Source organism: Myotis davidii, unplaced genomic scaffold (assembly GCF_000327345.1).
Source record: "Myotis davidii unplaced genomic scaffold, ASM32734v1 scaffold205, whole genome shotgun sequence".
Classification (NCBI taxonomy): domain Eukaryota; kingdom Metazoa; phylum Chordata; class Mammalia; order Chiroptera; family Vespertilionidae; genus Myotis; species Myotis davidii.
Window position 1 is genome coordinate 5,361,332 of NW_006297573.1, and position 24,912 is coordinate 5,386,243.

The 24,912-nt window shown below is 37.4% G+C and overlaps 1 protein-coding gene across 2 annotated transcripts in view; it reads left to right on the forward strand.

Moving 5' to 3' along the window:
- The first annotated feature begins 553 nt into the window (after nt 1-553).
- ATF7IP (activating transcription factor 7 interacting protein) overlaps nt 554-24,912 on the forward strand; it is an 81,146-nt gene continuing 56,787 nt past the window's right edge. Inside the window, exons 1-2 of one of the 2 annotated variants that reach the window (XM_015570171.1) lie at nt 554-558; nt 12,080-12,088. Coding sequence is in view for 1 of the 2 variants with exons in the window: in XM_015570172.1 (XP_015425658.1) it covers nt 24,336-24,912 (577 nt within the window). In the remaining variant the exon portion in view is untranslated. Of the gene's footprint in view, nt 559-12,079; nt 12,089-24,328 lie in introns of those variants that run through there. The other variant, XM_015570172.1, reaches the window with a different exon arrangement.

The window sequence follows — 24,912 nt, forward strand, 5'->3', positions numbered from 1 at the left end:
TCACTGTCAGTGGCAGGGGGCTTCTTCCTGCTTTCCCTTTCACCTCCCTGCATTGTGCCTACATATGCAAATTAACCGCCATCTTGTTGGCAGTTAACTGCCAATCTTAGTTGGCAGTTAATTTGCATATAGCCCTGATTAGCCAATGAAAAGCGTATCGTCGTACGCCAATTACCATTTTTGTCTTTTATTAGTGTAGATACTTTTTTTATTAGCAATTGCCTATTGCATAATTTTTCTGTTTCTTAATTTTCAGTCTTTCTATGCTATTATTACAAGGTGTGTCTCTTGTTTATAGTAAGATTTGATGACATTTTTGTTATTTTACCTATCTTGAAGCCTGCTATTTTTAGATTGATAGTTTACTTATATTTGCCCCATATTCTGCAACTCCTAAATCTCTTAATTTCTATTTTGTAATTATCTGGGATTTTAATTTCAGAATATTTATTTTAAAGATGATGGATCCTTAATTATTTCAGCCTGCCTGTGAATTTTTTTTCATTTTTGGAGCATTGCTGTTTCTCTTATCTGAGTTTTATTTTTAGGGTCTTTGCTGTCTTGTATCTATAGTATATCTATAAAATTATATTAACAATGGCCTGTTTCCTTAGTCTTTGCTCAGAATATCTTTATTTTTTTATTCTTATTGATCGCTAGTTTTTCTGACCATAGCATTCTAGGCAAAAAATATCTTTCCCCCTGAACTTTGAGGATAGTTTATTTTAGCATTCAGTATTACTAAAGACAAGCCTGTGACAGTTTAGTTCTTATTTCTTTGTAGCTAAATAATTTTTTTACTCTAAAATATTAGCACTTCCTCATACTTGTTTTCTGAAATTTTAGCACTTCATGTCCAAACATTTTTGCTTGTTTTAACTTAGTCTGTTTTGGTAATTAGTAGGCCCTTTTTATGGAAAGTATAGATAGTTAGCTTCGTGGATTGTTTGTTCTTATTTTCTTAATCCTTTTTTCTCAGTTCTTTTTTTCTGAAGCTCCTCTAAAGTGAAAGTTGTTGTTTCTGTGTATGTCCTCATGTCTGTTAGCTTTTCTGTTTTTCTTTTCTGTAATATTTTGAGGAAACATCTGTTCTTGATTAACTTCAGTCACTTCAGTTGTATCCATGCAGCTTATACTTTGAATTTCTAAGATTTCAGGTTGATTTCTTTTTATGCTTGTTTTTATGGGTAAAATAACATCCTATACCTTATGAGAATATTTAATATACCATTTAAAAATGTTTCGGTTCATTCTGCTACCAATTAGCTAGTGTTTTTTTGTTTGTTTATTTGTAAGAGTTGGGACTTAATCTTATTTTAAAAAATTATTCTTGATTATACTCATTTTTGTACTTGCGATTTCCTATTTTACCTTGGATGGATGCTGACTCAGGTGGTGGGAGGGGTGGGTAAGTAGTACTTGCTGCTTATGGGATATGCTGGAAATTTGTCTTTTGGATGGTACTCTCCCTTCCCTGTCTGTTCTGGAGCTTAGTGTCTGTGTGGTTCACTACCCTAGCCACTACCCTATTCATAAATGTCACTGCTGCCCTGGCATTAGTGTAGAAGAGATTGGGGAAAGTTGAATGAGCTTAACTGTTAAGATACAAATTACTAAATGAATGTTTTTTCTTGTGAAAATTGAAACTCCCATATTAAGTCTAGGTGAAAGTCTCTATTTGTTCTTTTCTTCACCCCTAGTGAATTGCTATAACTAGTTGGGCACTTATCCTTCCAGACTTTCAAATATCACTTTACTACATATATAAATATTTAGAGATAAAAATTATTTTATGTTTTAAAACATGGCATAAAACTGGAAACATTTATTGACTGCTTAGATATGTATTTAATTATTTTCTATTTTCTCATTTAATCCCCTTAAAATTTGTAGGAGAGCAAGCATTATATTTTCCCTTTCGTAGATGAGGATACTGAGACAAGGAGAGGGTAAATATCTTGGACAAGTAGGAAATGATAGTATCAGTATTCATAAAGGTATGTCTGGCTCCAATGTTTGTACTCTAAGTACTATGAGTTCTACAGCTACTATGTTGTACAGTTAAATTCATGCCCATGAAAGAGAAGAACCACATTCTTCTTAACTTCTTAGTGTCCTTTACTCTTTAGTGTGGATGCTCTACTATTTTTAAAAAACTATTAGTGATGAATGTTAAATTTCTTTGTTTTTTTGCTATTTAGTGCAGCAGTAGTTAGTCCTGATACATCGTATTTTAAAGCATGTTAGTGTATCTTAAGATAGGTATATCGAAGTGTGTTTGGTGTGTCAAAGTAATGCACAGTTCTTGCCTATTTGCCCTTAAAAATGGTTATGACAATCAGGTCTCCTACCCACAGTGTATGAGACTACACATTATTATATTTTGTTGTTAACCATAAATAATTGCCAATCTGATGTATAAAAATATATTTTCATTTTGTCTTTCCCTGATAATTAGTAAGGTGGAACTATATTTGTTGTTTTATGTCTTTGGTTATTATGAGGTAGAACTATATTTGTTCTTTTATGAATTGCCTGTTTATGTTTTTTTTATTTTTTTTGAATTGTTTGTCTTTTTTATTCATTAATAGATGTTCTTTTTTTTTTTTGGATACCAATCCCATATCACTATGCTTTTTCTTTCTCAAAATTTGTTGTTACTTATACTACTTTCTGTGCCTTTGAAATGGATATTTTGTCTATATTGAGTTTCAGGTCCAACATAGCTCTAATATTTCACATATTTTCATACCTTTGAATTTTTTCATACATATGTAATGTTCCTAGATACCTTTTTCTTGCTATTCCGAACTAAATTTTTTCTTCATTATATCTTCTGACTGAGCTCTTACTGCTTTTCAGGATAGCTAGAACAACATCAAATATAGTATCACAGCTTTTGTTTTTGCCCTTATGGAAATGCTTATGGTGTTTTACCACACAATATGAAGTTTTCTATTGGTTTGATGTAGCTATTATCAGTTTAAGGAGCAATGTTTTTGTTTTTAATTTTAATTTTTCTCAGTGAATGAGTGTTGAACCATATTCAATGTCTTTTCTATTCTGAAAAATAACAGTTAATTTTTATAACTATTTTGGGTTGTTAATAAATTTTTGAATATGCTTAACTTTTGAGTAGAGGTATTTAAAATGAAAAAACTACTGTTTGGGGTAGAAAATTTATCTTTTCTCTTACTAGTTAACTACACGTTTGAGAATAAAGGAATTTGAAGAACATGTACCGTTTTTTGTCTCCTGGCCTAAAAGATCGAACATAGAAAATCTGTCATTTCCCATAGACTGCTCTCCCAATCTAAGAGCTATTTTTTACACAATATATTTATTAAGTCAATTGTTATGCCATTAACAATGACTTGGCTAATCATAATGTCTCCCATTTTTCAGGAGAATAGCTTCACAGTTTTAATTTCAACATTAGAAAGATGATAAATTTAATAGAGAAATATAATAAATATCTGTAAATACAAAATAAGGTTCCTCATCTCAATTTGTGAACCTATGCTAAGAGCTTGGTGACTTATTGTATTTCTTTTGTATTTCCCCCCCCTCCATTCTTTTCTTCTTTTTTAAATTCTGGAGGCGCTAGACTCAGTTAAATATTTTCATGTGGCAGAAAGCCAGATTTCCAATAGCCCTGAACTCAGCATGTTGCTGTTGCTTAGCAACTACTTGTGAAGTCTTGTAGATATAACTGAATTATAAATAGAGTTATGAACAGAAGTGCAATTGAAATTGAGATTGGAAAGAAAGGCATACTCTTATTTTCCCTTCCATTTGAATTTGAGTGATTCTTCATGCACAGTTAGTTTTCAGATCTCTAGCTCACCAAAATTGGGAATAAGTACTAACCTGATCAGGAAGACAGTAAGGTATCTGTAAAGGTCTTGTTTGTAATTACACATGTGTTTTTTATTATTAGGATTAAACAGTCTATATTGGAGAGATGTCAGTTAATAGGAAATAGAGAACTTTTGATTTTCATGGTCATTCATGTAGAAAGATATACATACATTGCATTACTGTTTATATATCTCTTCCACATTTATATTAATGTCTACATGCAGAAACACTTTTTTTTTTTAAAGAGTGGAAGAGAGAGGAAAAGACAGAGAGAAACATTGATGTGAGAGAAACACATAGATTGGTTGCCTCTTTCATGAGCCCCAACCAGGGCCCCGGCGGCTGTGGAAGAGCCTGCAAACAAGGTACATGCCTTTGACCGGAATTGAACCTGGGACTCTTTGGTCTACAGGCCGACACTCTATCCACTGAGCTAAAGCGGCTAGGGCTGCAGAAACACTTTAATGTTAGTTTATGCTTTTTGTACTTTCGATCACATTGTTTTTTAGAGTGTCTTAAAAATTATGCTATAATTGTGACCTACGTGGCATTTGATAAATATGGAATACATGAACACACCAACCTGTCTTCTCCATTTCTCAGTAGAGCAATGGAATTTATTAAAATTTCATATAAGGCTTAAAACTTAAAGGATCCTTTCAGGTCTTCTAATAAAATTTCCATTTATTCCAGATGGAAAACTTTAGACCTAAAGCTGTTAAGTGATGTGCTTAAACTGTGTTTTTTCTGCTTACTGATGCTTATTTAGCAGCTCTTTAGTTTTTGCACTTACATTTCATCAGTTTACACAAGATTTAATTGTATTCTATGATTTATAATGAAAATGTACAACTGAATTCATTAACAAGTACAACCAATATGAATAGTTTAGATGAGGACAGAGAAACATGAGAACTCAGTGTATTTGTGATTATTAGTCAATTAAAATGGGTAGAGAGTATTGGCTCATTGGGACAGCAGTTAAGAGAGTTTCCAAAGTGTAGTGTTATTTGCTCAGATCTCTGCAGATAATTTTTAGGTTCTAAAAAGATGAAACAGAGTGATAATTCTTGGTTTTGGATATTGGAACTCTGTATTTTCTTAACATACATCACCAACCTGTGAAACTAAAATCTTTTTAGGGACATTTGCCAGAAACAAGTAGATTGTATTCTCATGTATTGTTTGCCCAGAAAATTTTAGAATGGGAATGTAATTTTTCTCCTTTTGCTTCCTGGGGAAATACTGGTCCATAAGTTCCAACTGAAGAAAGATATAGATCTATAAATAGGATTAGCTCAGAAAGTTGTGGCAAGTATAATTTTAGATACAAGGAGGGATAACATACCAGCAGTATTTCTTTGCTACAGAAGAGGAAAATAATAGGTACAAAGAGGAATTTGAGTTTCCTCCAGGGTAAGAAAGAAGATTAGGGTTCTTCCTTTAGTTATATTTGTTACTAAAATTAGACTTCTGTACACATAGGCTAGGGCCATGGAACATCTGGCTCTCAGCTGCATTTTGAACTCTGTGGGTTCTTGGCGGAAGGGGTTGAAGAAACAAGAGAATGGAGAGATGGAGTGTGAAGTTTCTGGAACTACTGAAACTTTTACAGGGTATTTTATCTGCTGTACTAATTGTGAATACGAAGGTGCCATTGCTTATTCAGTCCACCCAAAATTCAGATGTGTGACTACTTGAAATAATGTTTTGCAGATATTGCACTTTTTCTGTTTTCTTAAAATAAAACTGGGCAGTATAAGTAAAAATTAAAAAGTATATAACTGCTTTAAATAATACCTAAGAAAATATAAAATGCTGAGATTTATATTTAAAGTGATATTTGATTTACACATCTGGAATTAAAAAATAATTTTTCCTACTTATACTGCCTTGTTAATAAAATTTGACCCATTTGTTATATTCTTCCCCACTAATTGTAACTTGGATTAGTTCATATTACTTTCCTATCTGATAAATCATAGTATATTTGTTCTGATAAGTGAAGATCTATGTGTATAAGATTTAAGTTACCTTAAAGATGTAAATACAATTGTAGTTAGAGTCTGGATATCCAAGTCACATATGAATACAACATTAATAAACTAAGACAATAAGCAAAGTTACTTTTCATCCAGACCAGTGTTTAAAGTAACAGTATATTTCAAAATGCTTGGTTAAACTTAATTTTAGAATCTAGCTATCCTTAAATATTGATTAAAATATTATTACATAGATTGCTTACTTGATATTTCTCCATCCTTCACTGGAACTCTCTTTGTTACTTAAAACTATCTGCATTTCTATGTGTTTCAAAGGCATTGTTTATAAGCCTTTTTCATGATTAAAATGAGTCCTTTATATATAATTTTCATAATTAAGTTTTTAAACTTTCCTAGTATTGAATATGTGAATTCATTTTGCATTTTGGATAACAGTGGCCAAAAAAAATCTTAAAATTAATTTACAATTTCATTAAAACACATTGATGGATGTTGATATAAGAAATGCATAGACCATGCACTTTAATAAATAACTTTGTTTTAACGTGACTTGGCTGTCTAACCAGCCTTTTATTTTAGAAGCTATTATTTAAATTCTTTAAAAAATATATATCTTTTAGTCCTCAACTGAGGATATTTTTTCCATTGGTTTTTAGAGAGAATGAAAGAGAGAGGGAAAGACAGAGAGAAACATTGATGTGAGAGAAATACATCAACTGGTTGCTTCCTGCATGTGCCCTGACCAGGTCAGGAACCGGGGAGGATCCTACAACCAAGGTATGTGTCCTTGTTTGGAATCGAACCTGGGACCCTTTGTCTGCAGGCTGACACTCTATCCTTTGAGCCAAACTGACTAGGGCTAAATTTTGAAATTAAAGTTTTTTTTCCCTATCCTTTTCTCCCCCTGATTTGATCATTTCTTACTGGCCCATAACCTTCATAGTTATTACATTAGCCTGTACATTGTTTGCCTCAATAATTTGTTTCCCTCACTGACAGGAGTTATTTTAATTTGAGAAAATAATTATTGAGTGCCTACTATATGGAAGACACTACTATATGTTGGAATAGCTTCGTATTAAAAATGAGTAAAGCATAATTCTCACCCTATTTAAAGATCTGCTGTTATTTAATCTTTTTATTTTTAATACATAGCAAACAGTCTCTTACATGTAACTCAGATTCCCAAATAATTGCAGGGGAAATGTGCTAGAAAACAAATGCAGTCTGTTCAGATTTTGAGAGACTTCAGATATTAGAGATACTAGAAGTGTGATTAAAATACCTCATTATTTTCCCGAAAAAAGAAAAACACTTAAATGTTTTTGTACACACACACATTTCCTATATAATAAAAGGATAGTATAAAAATTGACCCTAATGGCGGAATGAGCAGAAAGACCACTTGACCAGTCACTATGAGGCGCACCGACCACCTCTTGGTTTCTTTCCCTGGCCGGCAGGCTCCGATCGCCTGATGGTGAAAGGGGAACCGGGGGTGGGTAGTGGTAGGGGGCGGAGCTGGCTGCGGGCAACCGGCGAATTTCGTGCGCCGGGTCTATAGTGCACATATAATATGGACCATGGTATGTAACTTGAAAGTACCTATTTATTTAGCTTAGCATTAATTTTCTTTAATTGCCACTTAGGAAGGTTTAAGTTAATATTTTAGATGATGAAATGTAAAGCACATATTTTCCCCCCTAAGAAAATAGTATTTTTGTGGATAATTTTGCTCTTATAGTCACATCTGTTCTGGGATTCATACTAGCATATTGTTTCTATTTTTAGGCTGTTGCCAGGCAGATTTAAAACTTCTCCTCTTATGGTTGCCCAATTTCTAGCTTTCTGATTGGCTATAAGAGCTTGTTTTCTTTGGCCAACCACAGTTTCTATGCAAATTGTCTTTCAGTTTCTGTTGCTGTGAGAGAACAGATAAGATGGCTGCAGGGGGCTCCATTTGGGGTATGTTTATTATTTTAAAGAAGATTTTCATTATTATGTAGTTATAAGCAAAAGTAGATTTCTTTCAAAATGGTGTTTTATTTTTTGAAATATGAAATCAAACTAAAGTTTTATAAAAGCTGAAAAATGAGTCTTATGTCATATTTGATTAATTTTAATGGTGTGCAATACATATTATGTACATGTGGGCATACATTGTTACCTTTTTTACTAAATAAGCATCCTGACTCCCCAAAGAGAGGTTGTCCTTTGTGTGTAAACTTACTGTATGTGAACATACCAGCATGTTTGTTTACAATTTTGTTGAAAATATTCTAGATTACTACCTTTGTTTCCTAAAAGAATCAGTTTTCTCATTTAAGAATTATGTTAGTTATATATGTATAATTCATCATTCTTTTAATGAATATTTACTAAGTATATACTATGTGCCACACTGTGTAGCTCATTAACAAAATACTTATTATTTTTTTGGTAAATGACCTCTGAAGCACATTATAATGATATCAACATATTTTAAGGTGTTTTATGAAAACAAAACTTTAGATACTTAATGTATTAATCTTATAATAGGTATGTGATGAGATGTGCCAAAGTGTTTGATTAAACAATACATAAATATAAGTATTAAAGTCCATTTATGGTAATTATTTCTATAGAGATACATCTAAAGTACTAGCAAATGTGGTATATGGTGGCCACATACATCATATGAAGCAATATTGTAAAATGTGACTAAGTCTATGTAACTCCAGAAAGTTTAGTGAGTCTATCTCATTTTAAAATAAATTTATCAACATTAATTACATATGAAGCCTTTGGTTGCAGTATCAGTTTATAATAGAAGAGAATGCTTCTATTTCACTTAAGATTGTCTAGTGCTTCTGGTAAAAAATAGTTATTTCCATTTTCTGTGTTTAGAAGATGTTATTAATATAGGTACATGGAGGGTTCATCTGTACCATTGCTCAGTGCTGTTTTTTGGTTGATAAAATTTGTTGTGTGTGTGTGTGTTTTAAATCCTCACCTGAGTATATTTTTTCTATTGATTTTTAGACAGAGTGGAAGGTAGGGAAGAGACACAGAGAGAGAAACATTGATTGGTTGCCTTCTGCATGTACCCTGACCCCAATCTGACCAGGGATTGAGCCTGCAACCAAGGACATGCTCTTGACCGAAATTGAATCTGAGACCCTTCAGTCTGAGGGCTGATGCTCCAACCACTGAGAAAACTGGCTAGGACTGTTGTGTTCATTTATGCGTATCTCATGCTCATTGCTACTCTTACATGAGATAAGCATATTATAGAATTATGTCCCATTTAGGACAGGAGAAATGAGGAACTGTTTCATCTAAGATGAGCACATAGAAAACAATGCTGCTGTTATTTTATATGTATTCCTTTCATCACCATGAAAGCACAGGTGTACCTGTTGGCCTAGAAATGTAAACTTCCTAAAATATGAACTATTACTTGGCTCTCTGTGTATAATTGTTTTGTCTATGTCAGAAGTGTGATCCAGTAAAGGGAGGTTAGGTTTAAAACAATTGAAAAGCAAAAAATACTCAACTGTTTTTCTGCTATTACTTAATAAAACAAAAACAAACTCCAAACAAGTTTATTGAGATACTATACAACTCACCTGTTTAAAGTATACAATTCAGTAGGTTTTTAATATTTATTTATTCATTTATTTACTTTAGTGGCTTATAAAAAATATTCAGTTGTTCATCACTACAGGTAACTTTAGAACACTAGAGGCCTAATGCACGAAAATTTGTGCAAGAGTAGGCCTTCCTTCCCCCGGCTGCCAGCACCAGCTTCCCTCCGGCACCTGGGACCCAGGCTTCCCTCCTCCAGCCGCCCGCAGGTACCCAGACCCAGGCTGGCTTCCCTCTGGCCCCAGTTTTATCAGGAAGGATGTCCAGAATGACACCTGGAAAACATTTGGCCTAATTAGCATATTACCCTTTTATTATTGTAGACTAGAGGCCTGTTGCAGGAAGATTCCTGCAAGAATAGGGCTTCCTGAGGCCGGAGCAAAGCAGAGAAGGGAGCGATGCCGGCCGCCTTCTCCGCTGCCTCGCTCCCTTCTTCACTGCCTCAGCTACCTCCCTCCCTTCTCCGCCGCCTTGGCTCCTTCCTTCCGTTCGCTGCTGCCTCTCTCCCTGCCGTCTCCCTCCCTTCTCCACCGCTTCGCTCCCTCCCATCTCCTCTGCCTCGCTTCCTCCCACGTCCACCACTTCGTTTCCTCCTGTCTCCGCCGCCTTGCTCCCTCCTGTCTCTGCTGCCTCAGCTCCACTCCCGCCTCCGCTGCCTCAGCTCCGTTCCCTTCTCCGCCACTTCGCTCCTTTCTGCAGCGCTTGACTTCCTTCTATGCTGTCTTCAGTCTTCACTCCATGCCTGTGTATGCAAATTAACCACCATCTTTGTTGGGTTAATTTGCATATCGCTCTAATTGGCTGGTGGGCATAGTGGAGGGACAGTCAATTTGCATGTTTCCTTTTATTAGTGTAGATTTTTATTTAGCCTATAAAGAAACCCTGTACCCTTTAACAGCTAGTCTCCATTTCTTCTCCAACCCTCCAATTTAGGGCCTTCAACTAATCTGCTTTCTGTTTTTATAGATTTACTTTAGCAATTAAATTAAATTATTTTCAAAGAGAAGAGAAAATTGTGGTGAATATGTAGTTTATTGCTTACCATCATACAGTTTATTGCTGATCAAATAGAACACCCGTTGGTAGCAAAGTTTAAAGGCAGAAATGCATAAGAAAGGGTGCTGGTGCTAATAAAAACAACTTCATGTTGAATGGGGTGTCCTTACTAAGTTAAAATTAATATTTATTTAATGGAATGCATAATAGCAGCATGGCTATTGATGTATTCAGGTCACTTGTAAAGTTAAATTTATATAAATTGTCACTTAAATGAGAAAAGAAAATGCCTTGATATAGTGTCTGATACATAATTGCCCCTTGATAAGCATCAGTTAAAAACATGGCCTTCTGTTACTTCACTCATTATCAGCCTAGGTGGGATTGGCTTTTGGTAAGTGGGACAAACTAGAAGGTAGGGCCTTGATGAATAACTAATTTTTCTAAGAAGATGTAATTTGATAAATGTATTTTAAAATTGCATTTAAAAAAATATGGTCAGTTAGTTTTAATTTGTTTGTATAACAGCATGATACCCAAAATACACCTGGAAAAGTGATTTTAAGGCGTCTTGAAATTTTTTCATGTAGATTACCATCGTATTTCTCAAAACAAAGCAGTGAATACAACAAATTAACATAGTGACCATTCTGGTTTTGATGTAACCAAAATTTCAAGAGCATGATTTACTCCTTTGTCCAGGGAATTGTTGGTAAAGCAGACTCATTTCCTTCATTGTAAATTTTAAAAAATTTAGTTAGGGGATATTCCATTCCACATTTTGATACCCAGTTAATATTATTAGATTGATGACAGATTATTCGGTTATTTGAAGTGTCATGATCACTGAGTACTGAATTCGTTAGTGCCCTGGGTCCTCAAGTAAATATTGCCAGTGCCTTGTGATTGAGAGAGAGGACATCTAGAAAGCAAAAGAATCAGCATATGAAACAGAAGTAGTGAATTTCTCCATTCCACATTTTGATACCCAGTTAATATTATTAGATTGATGACAGATTATTCGGTTATTTGAAGTGTCATGATCACTGAGTACTGAATTCGTTAGTGCCCTGGGTCCTCAAGTAAATATTGCCAGTGCCTTGTGATTGAGAGAGAGGACATCTAGAAAGCAAAAGAATCAGCATATGAAACAGAAGTAGTGAAAGTAGTGATAATGCTTTATGAATAGTTTTGGAAAAAATAAGTATTAATAGAAGATGGGATATCCAGTGTTTAAGATAAAAATTTTGAAAGTCTATATATGAAATTTGAGTAGGTAAGTATCAAAGTGGATGAAACATTGTATTATCAGGATCAATAGTCTCTCTAATGAGCAGTAAGCAATAATCAGGTTATTAACATTTATTGTGCAATACACTGATTATTCTTCATGATTTTATTTTCAGGATTGTTGTGAAATACTTAAAATTTAGGGATGCAAAATAAAATCACACAGTTCTCAACCTGAGCAATTAAAAGCTTAGTAGCAGAGTTGTATTTCTAAGAGTATAGAAATCAGCATAAAGTGATTATTTATGAGTAGGCCATGATTAGTCAGGTCTATTGACTAATATTTATTTAAGCCATTTAAGGAAAACTCAAAATTTAAATAAAATTATTTTTAGTACCCCTTTTAGAATAATGTTATATTAATGACAGTTAACAATGTGAATGCAATTGGAGTGCTGTGTCAAAGATAGAAGTGTCAAATTCGTTTAAATGGTTTTGCTTAACATTTTGTAAGTTTTTGCTAAGTTTTATTTTTAAATGTACTTCACCAGGTATCCATAACTTTGAGTTAATATAGTGTTTGATGTTTGTGCGTTTTGAACCAACAGTCCTGGCACTCCCTATTGTTTTGTCAGTTAAGCTGTTTGGAAAGCAGTTGTATAGATCCTTGTTTATTTAATCAGGAAAATCCTGCTTTAGAGCGTTATTCAGACAATGAACTGAGGGTGTGTTACAAATATGTTTCAGTTTCATTGTTCACGTACGTTTTCACATTTCACAATATTTGGATTCTTGATAAAGCACTTGCCCGCATCTGCTTCCCCTGTTGCCGGGCAAGGTTCTGCTGCATGTATTTGATTGGTTTTAGGCAACTACTGCTTGAGCCAATCAGACAGTGTATTTCATGTCTCTCAGGACTGAAGCATTCAAGCAGCTGCTGATTTATTTTGCCTATGGGGAGATTAAATAAACTAAGAGTATGGCTGCAGCAAGTTCCCTCTTGGGTATGTTTTGAAAAATGACAAGGTTCATCTGTAACAGAAGGAGAAAAAATGAGATTTAAAAAACTTGTTTATTAAGAAAATTTGATAGGTAGTGAAGTTGAGAAAATATATTCTTTGAATGGATTTCCTATTTTTATTCTACAGTTGTGCTTTTAAAGGAATGTAGAATTTTGTAATAAAGAAAAAAATTCCCTTCAATTTACCTGAATGTTTACTCTCTAATCTACACCTTTGCTTTATTGCTTTCAAAGGGGAGAGAGCTCATATAACCTTTTTGCAACCTGCTGTGAAAGGCAGTTAAGGAGAAAAGGATGTAGTAATTGTACTTACAATACAATATAGGTTGTTAAGAAATAGATATCCATAGTTCAGTAGACAACAATACATTATATTGCTGTCCATAATAAACCTTTGGGTCCAGAATACTATTGATTTTTGGAATTGACAATCTTTAACAATAGTAAATAGGTGGGTATGAAAACAATCTTGTGTTATTTAGGTTTAAGGGTTCGCTGGATTTTTAGTTATAAATGTTTTATAAATAATAGTGACTGGATTTTTTAAAAGAAATTTACATTTGAATTTTGCAGATTCTAACCTGTTGTGTAGAAAAGTATGTTCTTGTTATATATGTCCATGTTTGACTCATTCCCCAGGTAGGGAATTGATTTGTATTTCTGGAAACATGCCTGGACATTTAAATGAAGATAAATTAAAATAGCATTAAAGGTGTAAATCTTATTTACGTATAGGGTATGTTTAATGTTTTTTATATGAATTTAGGATTTTATGCAGTTATGTTCTAGATTACTTATATCAGACAAAGAAAAAGAACCTTACCGAAATATTGCAGGTCCAGGTTTTAACTATGTTTCTCTGACCTTATTGTCTGTCTCCTGTTGCTGGGCAGGAATCAGAATGCTGGTTACTGATTGGCTGAATTAGTGAGCAGCTCTTGAACAGCCACTTAAATTTTTGAACTTTCTGAGCAGGCAGATTGTAGGCTAAGACAGACAGCTTTTGGAAAGACTTCTCTTTCTTGTTTCATAGCTGTGATCTCTTTGCTAGAAAGTACAGTGAAAGGAGTGGGTGGAGGGGGATGAAGCAGAGAAGAAGAAAATGTTTCCACTTAAAGAAGAGGCTCATTGGGCTTTCCTTAAAAATAATTTACCCTAAAATTGAAAAATAGTTCCAAGACATAGAGACTTATTTGCAGGTAACACACCTTTCTTGGTTATTTAAATATAAATTCCTTTGGTAAAGGTGAAACTTTTGTTAATGCTGTACAAAAATATTTTATTACTAATAATATTTCCCCAGAGTTCTTGAATCTAAATATATAAAGACTTAAAAAACATTTTTAAAAACTATTTTCTTTATGAAAATATATTTACCTTAAAAATATTTTTTTGACTATCTTCCTCATAAAAGAGTGTTTTCAGCAGAAAGTTCATCACATTTTACACATTTATATCTAGATATGGCAGACATTTTCTACTGTAAAATATAAATGTTTTTTTGGGAAAATGAATTACAGGCATTTGAGAACTTCATGGTTGTAGTGTTGCCACCTAAAAAAAGCAGTATTTCTTTTGTAGAATAGTTTTGTGAATGGCATCTGTTACAGATGACGGTACTTAAAATGATCCTTAAAAATGTTTTGTTCTGGTAATACAGCCATGGAAACTTATTTGCAGATAACACATCCTTTTCTAATGTGTGTCTTTCTTAAATATATTTTGCTTATGCAAAATAGATTTTTAAAAACATGCTGATTGGTTTGCATGGATATGGCTGAACTAGTTTGAACTGGTTGTTCATGCTACTTCCTTATTGCTTTGTCTGTTTTTCATTGTACTTAGAACCCATGAAGTATCTGGTAAATGGCTGTAGTGTGCTCCCTTGTGGGTATAGATGGTAGTTATTCTGTAATTCTTTGTACAGTACTTTATTATTTCTGAATTGAATGGCAATTTTGTAGATAAAACCACCTTGCTTGTATTGTATTTATTTTTATTAAATGTTATTTGGTGGTGGCAGTTTATTAAGTGTTATTTGGGGCTGATGTTTGCATGTTGGATTTTCTAATTAACATATAAAATAAAAATATTTAAGAGAAATTTGTTTCAGGTTGTCTAGTTTATGCCTTAAAACATTCTGAATATACATAGACAATTATGATAGCATTTTTTGAATTGCTTACATCATTCTAAGTGCTTAATGTATAGAATCTCATTTTTTAAAAAATATATTTTATTGATTTTTTACAGAGAGGAAGGGAGAGAGATAGAAACATCGATGAGAGAGAAACATCGATCAGCTGCCTCCCGCACATCTCCCACTGGGGATGTGCCCGCAACCCTGGTACATGCCCTTGACCGGAATCGAACCCAGGACCTTTCAGTCCGCAGGCCGACGCTCTATTCACTGAGCCAAACTGTTTTCGGCTAGAATCTCATTTAATTATCACCACAACTTCTGTTGCAGGTACAGATATTTCCTTTAAAAAATATATTTTATTAATTTTTTCCATAGAGGAAGGGATAGAGAGTTAGAAACATCGATGAGGGAGAAATATTGATCAGCTGCCTTCTGCACACCTACTGGGGAGGTGTGCCTGCAACCACGGTACATGCCCTTAACCAGAATTGAACCTGGGACCTTTCAGTCTGCAGGCCGACGCTCTATCCACTGAGCCAAACCGGGTAGGACTGATATTCCCTTTTTAAGGTAGCTGAAACTAAAAATGGAAATGTTAGGTAACTTACCCTATGCCACATAAGTACATGGGAGAACTGGAGTTCAAATCCATGTTTCTGTCTATAGAACCTGTTATTAATGGAGTTACTAAAAACTATGAAAATATACTTTTTTAGAGGAATGCTTGCTTTTAATGCAACTAGTAATAACTGCCAACTATTCCTATAACAGCTGAGAAATGTGGATATTATGAGGTCAAAGTCCAAAAGAATTGCCGTTTAGTATTTGAAAATATTTAAAGGATAATTATACTTCTATTTAAATGTAATTCTTTTGTATCTTTGGAGTCAGCAGAGAAAAGTGACTACAAAATTTGCATTGTATCATCTTTACAGAAAAATTTTCAGTTAGCATGAGTTTGGAATGGATGGGGAGGGGCAGAAACTTGAAATTTAAATTTTAGACTGCAATTAATAATCCCTAAAATAGTGCCTATAATAATTTTGTGTTGAAGTTTCTGCTTGGTTGTAAGATACTTTTTAAAAAATAGTTTTACTCAGTTCCATAACTTAAATTCAAAGGCTAGCAAGCTAAGAAATATATAAGTAATTTTCTTTTTAAAAAATATAGTTTATTGATTTTTTTTACAGAGAGTAAGGGAGAGGGATAGAGAGTTAGAAACATTGATGAGAGAGAAACATCGATCAGCTGCCTCTTGCACACCCCCCATTGGGGATGTTGCCTGCATCCAAGGTACAGGCCCTTGACCGGAATCGAACCTGGGACTTTTCAGTCGGCAGGCTGACGCTCCATCCACTGAGCCAAACCGGTCAGGGCAGTAATTTTCTTAACTTGACAGAATAGATGCATAATGTATCACAATCTAGAAGTACTATGACAAGTGGTAGATTCTCAAGCTGTACTGACCTCCAGCAAACAGGCTAGGCCATTGTTTGATGACTTGCAGCTAAAAGGAACAATGGAATACCGGGAACATACCTATAATTGAACAAGTTGGATTTATTATTTGTTGCAGTGACAGAGAATGCTTACCAGGGGAAACTGTGAGGCACATTAGTAAGAGGGTGTTAGAAGAAATTCTAGTATAGGATTTGGTCATAGATTGGGTTATTTTGGGGAAGGTTTGAGGAACTAGAACCTCACTCTGGATTGGGTGCTGTCAGAATGTGGGGGCTATTCTATGCTTGGTTATCACAATAAGTCTTATCTATAGTGAGGACAGACTACAGTGAGGATAAAGCTGCAATTGATAAAGATGTAGCCATTACTTGTTTTTTAGAGAGGGAGATGGTTGATATTTTATGGGTTGCATTGTGACCTTACCTAATTTGAATGTAGGGATGGTTTTATGTCCAAGAGGAGAACAATATGACTTAGTCGTAAGCATCAAGTCAGTGTATAATGACGTTAAGGCCTGCCTGTGAGCCTCAGATAAGTTCCGATACCTCAGAGGTTGCTTTATTCCCTTCTCCAGCCAAGGCAAGTGTTCCTACCATCATTCCTACTGGGTAGTAGAATGTGAAAGCGTTATTCTTGCTCCTTGTACATTTTAGTCCTTAAAGGACTTTTATTCCACTATAGATTGATGACTGTCTTTCTCTGGGACCAAATCTATTGCCCTCTTTTGCTTGCCTTACTGAACTGGCCAGAAATGCTGAGAAAGAGCATCCTTGTCTTGGTTCTGATCTTATTTCACAATTAAGTATGATTTCTGTAGTTTTTTTTTTTTTTTAACAGATAGCCTTTATTATATTTGAGTTGTTTCCTTCTATTAAGTTTCCTGAGAGTTTTAATTATGAATCAGTGTTGAATATTTCAAATGAATGAATATTCTCTATCTGTTGAGATCTTTTGTTTATTTCACACTCTATTCTGTTTATGTGATGAATCACATTGTTTTTCCCTCCTTCAATAACAGAAATTTAGTGTCTCACAGTTTTGGAGACTAGAAAGTGTGAAATCAAGGTGTCAGCATGGCCATATTCTCTCTGAAGGAGCTAAGGAAGGATCTGTTCCAGACCTTTCTTCTAGTTGTGGCTTGTGGCAGCCTAACTCTAATCATCACATGGTGTTCTTGCTTTGTGTGTGTCTCTGTACCAGTCCTATTGGATTAGGACCCATTGTAATGACATTATTTTAATTTGATTATCTCTGCAAAGACCCTATCCCAAATAAGGACACATTCTGAGGTATTAGGCCTTAGGGCTCTAATTTTTATCAAGTGAACACCTGGTTGGGCCTGAAAAAGAAAGCCATAATGCTTTATGACTCACTTGTAATCTGTACCGCTTGATTTTTGAATATGAAACCAACCTTATAATTTTTAATGAGCTTCACAGGGTCATAATGTATTACTTTTTAAAGGAATATACTTCTAAATAACTCACAGATGAAAGAAGTTACAATAGAAATTAGAATATACTATAACGGAACAACAATGAAAATATAACACATCAAAATGTGGGATGTAGCTAAAGAAGTGCTTAGGGGGCAATTTATTTATTTATTTAAAAATATGTTTTATTGATTTTTTACAGAGAGGAAGGGAGACGGATAGAGAGTTAGAAACATCGATGAGAGAGAAGCATCGATCAGCTGCCTCCTGCACAACCCCTACTGGGGATGTACCTGCAACCCAGGTATATGCCCTTGACCGGAATCGAACCTGGGACCCTTCAGTCTTCAGGCCGATGCTCTATCCAGTGAGCCAAACCAGCCAGGGCCTTAGGGGGCAATTTATAGCTTTACATACATACTTTAAAAAAAGGAATGATCGAAAAGTAATGGTTAATGTTTAACCTGTTGAGGAACTGCCAGACTGTTTTCTAAGACAGCTGCTCCATTTTACAACTTTGTGTGACTTTATCACCATTGTATGAGAGTTCCAATTTGTCCACATCCTGTTTTTCTCTTTAATTATAGTCATTACTAGCAGCCAAGTGCACGGATTCGTGCACATTGAAAGGAAATTAAATAGAAGAAATATTTTAATATCGCTATTCTCCCTTTCTCTATAATAGAAGTGTCAGAGATGAAAGAAAATTACTAAAATGTATATGAAAATAATATATAAATTGGTTAATAAATAAACAATAGCAACATGATATAACATCAAAAACATGGTATAAAAACAAAAACATGATGTAAAAACAACATTGATAAAAACAATGACTGATAAATTGATTAAACTTATTCTATTATCTCCCTGTATATGATATTAAGAGTAAAAACACTTTCAGAGTGCTTGACTAATTTACCTTGTGATGAAGTATTTACAACTTTTACTATAATCTCAACAAAAACAACTAAATTCATGATCGACAATGACAGATCGAAACACGTGTGCAATTTGGCACAAGTGAGAGCTTTATATGTATTGTGCATGCACGAGTCAGTGTTTATTTTTAAATTGCCAGTGCGTGTCATATGTAGCGGATGGTCAGACAGATGCACCGTCGGTCACTTAGCCTTTTATATATAGACTAGAGGCCTGGTGTGTGAAATTTGTGCATGGGTATGGTCCCTAAGCCTGGCCCGCGATTGAAGCACGAGCACCTGGTGTGGAAGGGCAGGTCTCAGCTGACCTCTGGGCCGTGGGCAGCACCTGGGCCTCCGGGTCCCCATGTGCCCCCCTCCACCTGAGTCACAGCGCCCGAGTCCCCATGCGGAGATGCGGTGAGTGTGGTCGGACACCGCAGCTGGGGCGCAGTGTGGGCTTCTGGGCCACCCAGCAGCACTGTATGGAAACCGGGCAGGCAGCATACTCTCTACCGGCCAGCCTTGCAGACCAACTCCTGCATGAACCCATGGGGAGCCCGACCAGCCCCTGTGGTCCCGGCGGCTGTGGCCTGGCTCACTCAGAAAATGGTGTGTTGGGGCGGGCTCCTCGTGGGTGCCCAGCACCTGAGCCATAAAACTTCGCTGGTGGCATGAGCCCTGGTATGCCGGGGAAGGGTAGCAGGGGGAGTGAGCGCGAGCTTGGCAGACATCCCGCATTCTCACCACACCTTCATCCCTGTCACCCCTGCCCCCAGGTAGCTGGTGAGAGGTCACAGCCCCCTGCTCGGGCACTACGGGAGGTTGGTCATTGCCACCCACCCCCAGTTCCCCATCCCAGCCTGGGGCTCAGCCCCGATTGGGCGATCAGGGCCTGCCAGCTGCTGGTCACCATCTGTGGGTCGATCAGCTCCCTCAATGCCTGGGAGCCAGGCAGCAGCCCCGCCCCCCCACTGCCACTGCTGGTCGCCGTCTGTGGGGCGATTGGGTCCCCGCTCGCACCCACCTTGGCCTGGTGCTGCCTGCTCACCTGCTCCACCATTCTGCCGTGGTACCACTCTCGTCGGGGGCCCATTGGGGCCAGTAGTGCCTCCACTGCTGCCCGCTGCCAGCATCACGTTGCTGACGGCTGCCATGTTCTACGTCGTCCCTGGTGGTCAGCGCATGTCATAGTGAGTGGTCGAACTCCCGGTCGAACAATTTGGATATTAGGCTTTTATTATATAGGCTAGGACTAGAGGCCTGGTGCACAAAAATTTGTGCACTCGAGGGGGGTCCCTCAGCTCGGCCTGTACCCTCTTGCAATCTGGGACCCCTTGGGGGATGTCCACCTGCTGGCTTAGGCCCCCTCCCCGGGGGGATCGGGCCTAAGCTAGCAGTCAGACATCCCTCTGGCAGCCCAGGAGCCCTCGGGGGATGTCCACTTGCCAGCGGGGACCAGGCCTAAGCTGCAGTCGGACATCCTTAGTGCTGCTGAGGAGGCGGGAGACGCTCCTGCCATCACTGCTGTGCTGAAAGCCATCAGCCTGGCTTGTGGCTGAGCAGAGTACATGGGTGGGGGCTGGCTGTTTTGCCCTGAAGGGTGTCCCGGATCAGGGTAGGGGTCCCATTGGGGTGCCTGGCCAGCCTGGGTGAGGGGTTGAGGGCCGTTTTCAGACTGGCCATACCCCTTTCAGGTAGGGGGGTCCTGCTGGGGTACCTGGCCAGCCTGGGTGAGTGGCTGATGGCTGTTTGCAGTCTGGCCACAGCCCCTTCAGGGTCAGGGTTCCTGCTGGGGTGCCTGGCCAGCCTGGGTGAGGGCCTGAAGGCTGTTTGCAGGCTTGTCAAGCCCCCCCGCAGGGAACCTCACCCCTTGAGGGTGTGGCCAGCCTGGGTGAGGGGCTAATGGCTGTTTGCAGGCTGGCCACAGCCCCCAGCCACCCAAGCTCCCAGTGGAGGCTGACTGGAAGCAGGTATCTGGGGTTTATTTATCTTCTCTCATTGAAACTTTGTTGCCTTTAGCAGACTCCAAAGCCAGCCAGGGCAGGCGGGAAGCTTGGCTTCCTCCATCGCTGGGGCAACCAAGCCTCCTGCTTGCTCCAGCTCTTTGGCTGCCGGCTGCCATCTTGGTTGGGTTAATTTGCATATAGTCGCTCTGATTGCCTGGTGGGCATGGCTTGGGGTGTAGCTAAGGTATGGTCAATTTGCATGTTTCTCTTTTATTAGATTAGATAGTTTTCATTTCTCTGTTGACTAATGATGTTAAGCCTCTTCTAATGTTCCTTGTTCTCTATTGCCTTACTGGCTATTTGAGTATCTTTCAGAGCAATGTCGAGTTTTTTGCCCATTTAAAAATTTTTGTTGTTATTCAGCTGTAACAGCATTTTATATTTTCTAAATGCAAGTTATCATGTCAAATACATTATTTGCAAATATATGATTTGCAGATATTTCCCTCTATTGTATAAGTTGCTTTTTCACTTTCTTAATGGCAGTCTCTTATTGCTATATTTTTAGTTCTGTTAATCTAGATATGCTTGATTGTAAATACAATCTTACGTGTTTCTTAAATTTCCCTCCATTGTTTCTTATCTCTATACCTCTTTCCCATTCCCCTATTGTTTTCACTCTCTTACAGTTTTCTTTTTCTTTCTCCGTCTACTATTTTTACTTCCATCTACTTTCTTAAGCTTATATTTACCATTGGACTTTCTAAACCCATTAGCTTACTGAGAATGAAAACTAGAAGTTAGTCAACTTTTTTCTAATACTTCCAGTAATTGATCTTCTGTGGACTGTACCTATTCTCAATGTTATAATACACAAATCTAAAAAATATAAAAATTAATATGCAGCAAGGATTATTATGCTTTCTATAGATCATTATTTCAAAAGTACATGAAGGATGCTTGTAAGGTCAATTTGCAGTGAGTCTATAATTAGGTAGCTTCTGTTTCAATTAAAAATAATTTATTGTTGAGTATTACAGATGTCTCCGTCCTATTGCCCTGCTCAACCTGGTTCTGCCACAGGCCTCACCATCGTATTGTCTCACCACTGTACTATTTGTGTCCATAGGTAATGCATATACATTCTTTGGTTAATCTCCCCTGCCACCTACCCGACCCCACCTCTTTCTCTCTGAGATTCGTCATTCAGTTTCATGTTTCCATGCCTCTGGAAACTGATCCTTTACTGGTTCTATTTTATTAATCAGTTTATTTTGTTAATTTGATTCCTTGTTCGTCTATTTTGACTTTTAGATTCAATTGTTGATAGGTATGTTTTTATTGTTCATATTTTTGTTCTTGTTCTTCTTTCTCCACTTTGTAAAGAATACCTTTCAACATTTCATGAATTACTAGTTTGGTGATGATGAACCCCTTAGCTTTTTCTTGTCTGTGAAGTTCTTTATCTGACCTACAATTCTAAATAATAGATTTGCTGGGTAGAGTAATCTTGGTTGTAGGTCCTTGCTTTTCATCATGTGAATATTTCTTGTCACACCTTTCTGGCCAAAGTTTCTATTGAGAATTCAGCTGACATTCATATGGGTACTGTCTTATAGGTAACTGACTGCATTTCTCTTGCTGTTTGAGATTGAATCTCTTTACGATTTTCTCTTTTTATTTAACCTTTGGCATTTTAATTATGATGTGTCTTTGTGTGGCCCTCTTTGTGTTCCTCTTGTTTGGGACTCTGTGCTTCCTGGACTTGTAAGTCTATTTCTTTCACCAGGTAGGGGAAGTTTTCTGTCAGTATTTCTTCAAATAAGTTTTCAATATCTTGCTATCTCTATTCTCCTTCTGGCATCACTATAATACGAATTTTGTTATGTTTAAAGTTGTCCCAGAGGCTCCTTACACTATCTTCATATTTTTGGATTCTTTTTTTTCTTATTGCTTTTCTGATTGGGTGTTTTTTGCTTCCTCATATTTCAAATCGCTGACTTGATTCTTGGCATCCTTTACTGTTGAATCCCTGTACATTATTCCTTATTTCAGTTAGTATATGCTTAATTCCTGACTGGTCCTTTTTCATGTCTTTGATGTTCTCATGAAGATCCTTGAGCATCCTTATAAGCATTGTTTTGAACTCTGTATCTAGTAATTTGCTTGCTTCCATTTCATTTAGTTCTTTTTCTGGAGATTTCTTCTGTTCTTTCATTTATAACATAGTTCTTTGTCTCCACATTTTAGCTGCTTCCTATGTTTGTTTCTCTAGATTAGGTAGAGCTGCTATGTCTAATGGAATTGGTTGAGCATCTTTTTAAAGTAGGTTTCCTGTAGGACCCAGTGGCTCAGCCTCCCCAGTCACTTGAACTGGGCACTCTGAGTGTGCCCCTGTGTGGGCTCTGTGCACAGTCTTGTTGTAGTTGAGCCTTGATTGCTGTTGGCATTACTGGGAGGAGTTGACCTCCAGGCCAATTGGCTGTGAGGACCAGTTGCGACTACAGCAGAAGAGCTGTTGTGTATGGGACACCCCTATGGAGCAGGACTTGCGTCAGTGGGGCTTTGGTGCTCATTGATTCTGCCCCTTGAGTTTGTTGCTCATAGATGTGTAGAGTTATAATCTGGTGAAATCTGAAGCTGCCTACCAGGACCTCCAGGGAGTTGCAAAATTAGCCACTGCCCGGGGCCACCTGTCAGGAACTACAGAGTGATCTGCCAATGGCTGCTACTTGTGGTGGGCTTGGAAGTACCCAGGCAAGGCCAAGCTGTGAAGCAAGGAAAGCTGCTGCTAGTGTTGGGTCTTAGGCCTCTTATTGATACGTCAGTGGCACGCTGATGTCTGCTGCTGTTTGTTTGAGAGGTTTTAGCTAAGTTTGATGCCTGAGCCAGGACAGGCCACTCATATGGAAAAGCCTCTGTAACAGCTTGAGTGAGGCTGCATATGTGGTGGTATGGGGTCTCAGGGAATTACTAGGGTGGAGTGAACAGTGTGAGCCAGTCTGATGGAAACTCAGATATGGCTGCCAGTCAACTCTGTGATGAAGGAGGTCTCAGCATAGGAAAAATGACCCTGCAGGCACCCCTGTTTGGCAGAAAACTGCCCCCAAGTTGTTGCTCCTATGCCAGACAATCCAGTTCCTCCCCATTTTTCTCTGGATCCCCTCAAGCCTTTATGCTAGTGCTGGTCCTCAGAGGTAGTGAGTCCAAGGAAGTCCATTTGCCAGCCCTTTAAGAGGAACTGCCTGGGTCTCCAGCCGACTCCATGTCATGCAGCCACATTCCCTGCTGGTCTTTATAGCCCAAAGTTACAAAGACTTCTCTTTCTAGCCCTGCAACCCTGGGTTGGGATCTGGTGTGGGGCTGGGACCCCTTACTTCTCACAAGAGACCTCCACTGTTTAGATATCTTTCCAATGACAAAAATGCCACATGTGGGTGTTTGACCAGCCCGGTCCATACCTCCGCCCCTCCTACCAGTCTCAGTGTACATTCTTCTTTACTTCTCTAGTTGTAGGACTTCCATTCAGCCAGATTTCAGGCAGTTCTGAATTATGGTGATTGTGTATTTTAGTTGTAATTTTGATGTGGTTGTGGGAGGCGGTGAGTATTGGCGTTTACCTACGCCATCTTGGTTCTCTTGTTTCAATTATTAAACTCTGTCTCTCTTTTTCTTTTTAAAGATTCAAAATGGATAGTATAGAAGAACCTCAGAAAAAAGTCTTTAAGGCTCGAAAAACAATGAGAGTGAGTGATCGTCAACAACTGGATGCAGTGTACAAGGTCAAAGAAGAACTGTTGAAAACTGATGTCAAGCTGTTAAATGGCAATCATGAAAATGGAGATGTGGACCCAACCTCACCTTTGGAGAATATGGATTATATTAATGACAAGGATGAGGTGAATGGCCTTGAAGAACTTTGTTTTAATCCTGAGAAAAGTAAATCAGAATGGAAAGAAACACCTTGTATCTTAAATGTTAATGTAAAAAACAATTCAGATGATGATTTAAAGCATGAATCTTTGTCTCCTAGTAGTAAAACTCCTGAACTAAACTCTAAAGTGACCACTGAACCAGCTCCTGGTGATCCACCTTCAGGTGATTTGGCTACTGGAGATCTGCCAGCCTCTGGAGATACGGCCTCTGAAGTATCAACCTCTGGTGATCCCACCTCTAGTGATCCCACCTCTGGTGATGCCACTTCTGGTATTCCAACCTCTGATGAGCCTGCCTCTAGTGATCCTGCCTCTGGTGATCCAGCCTCTG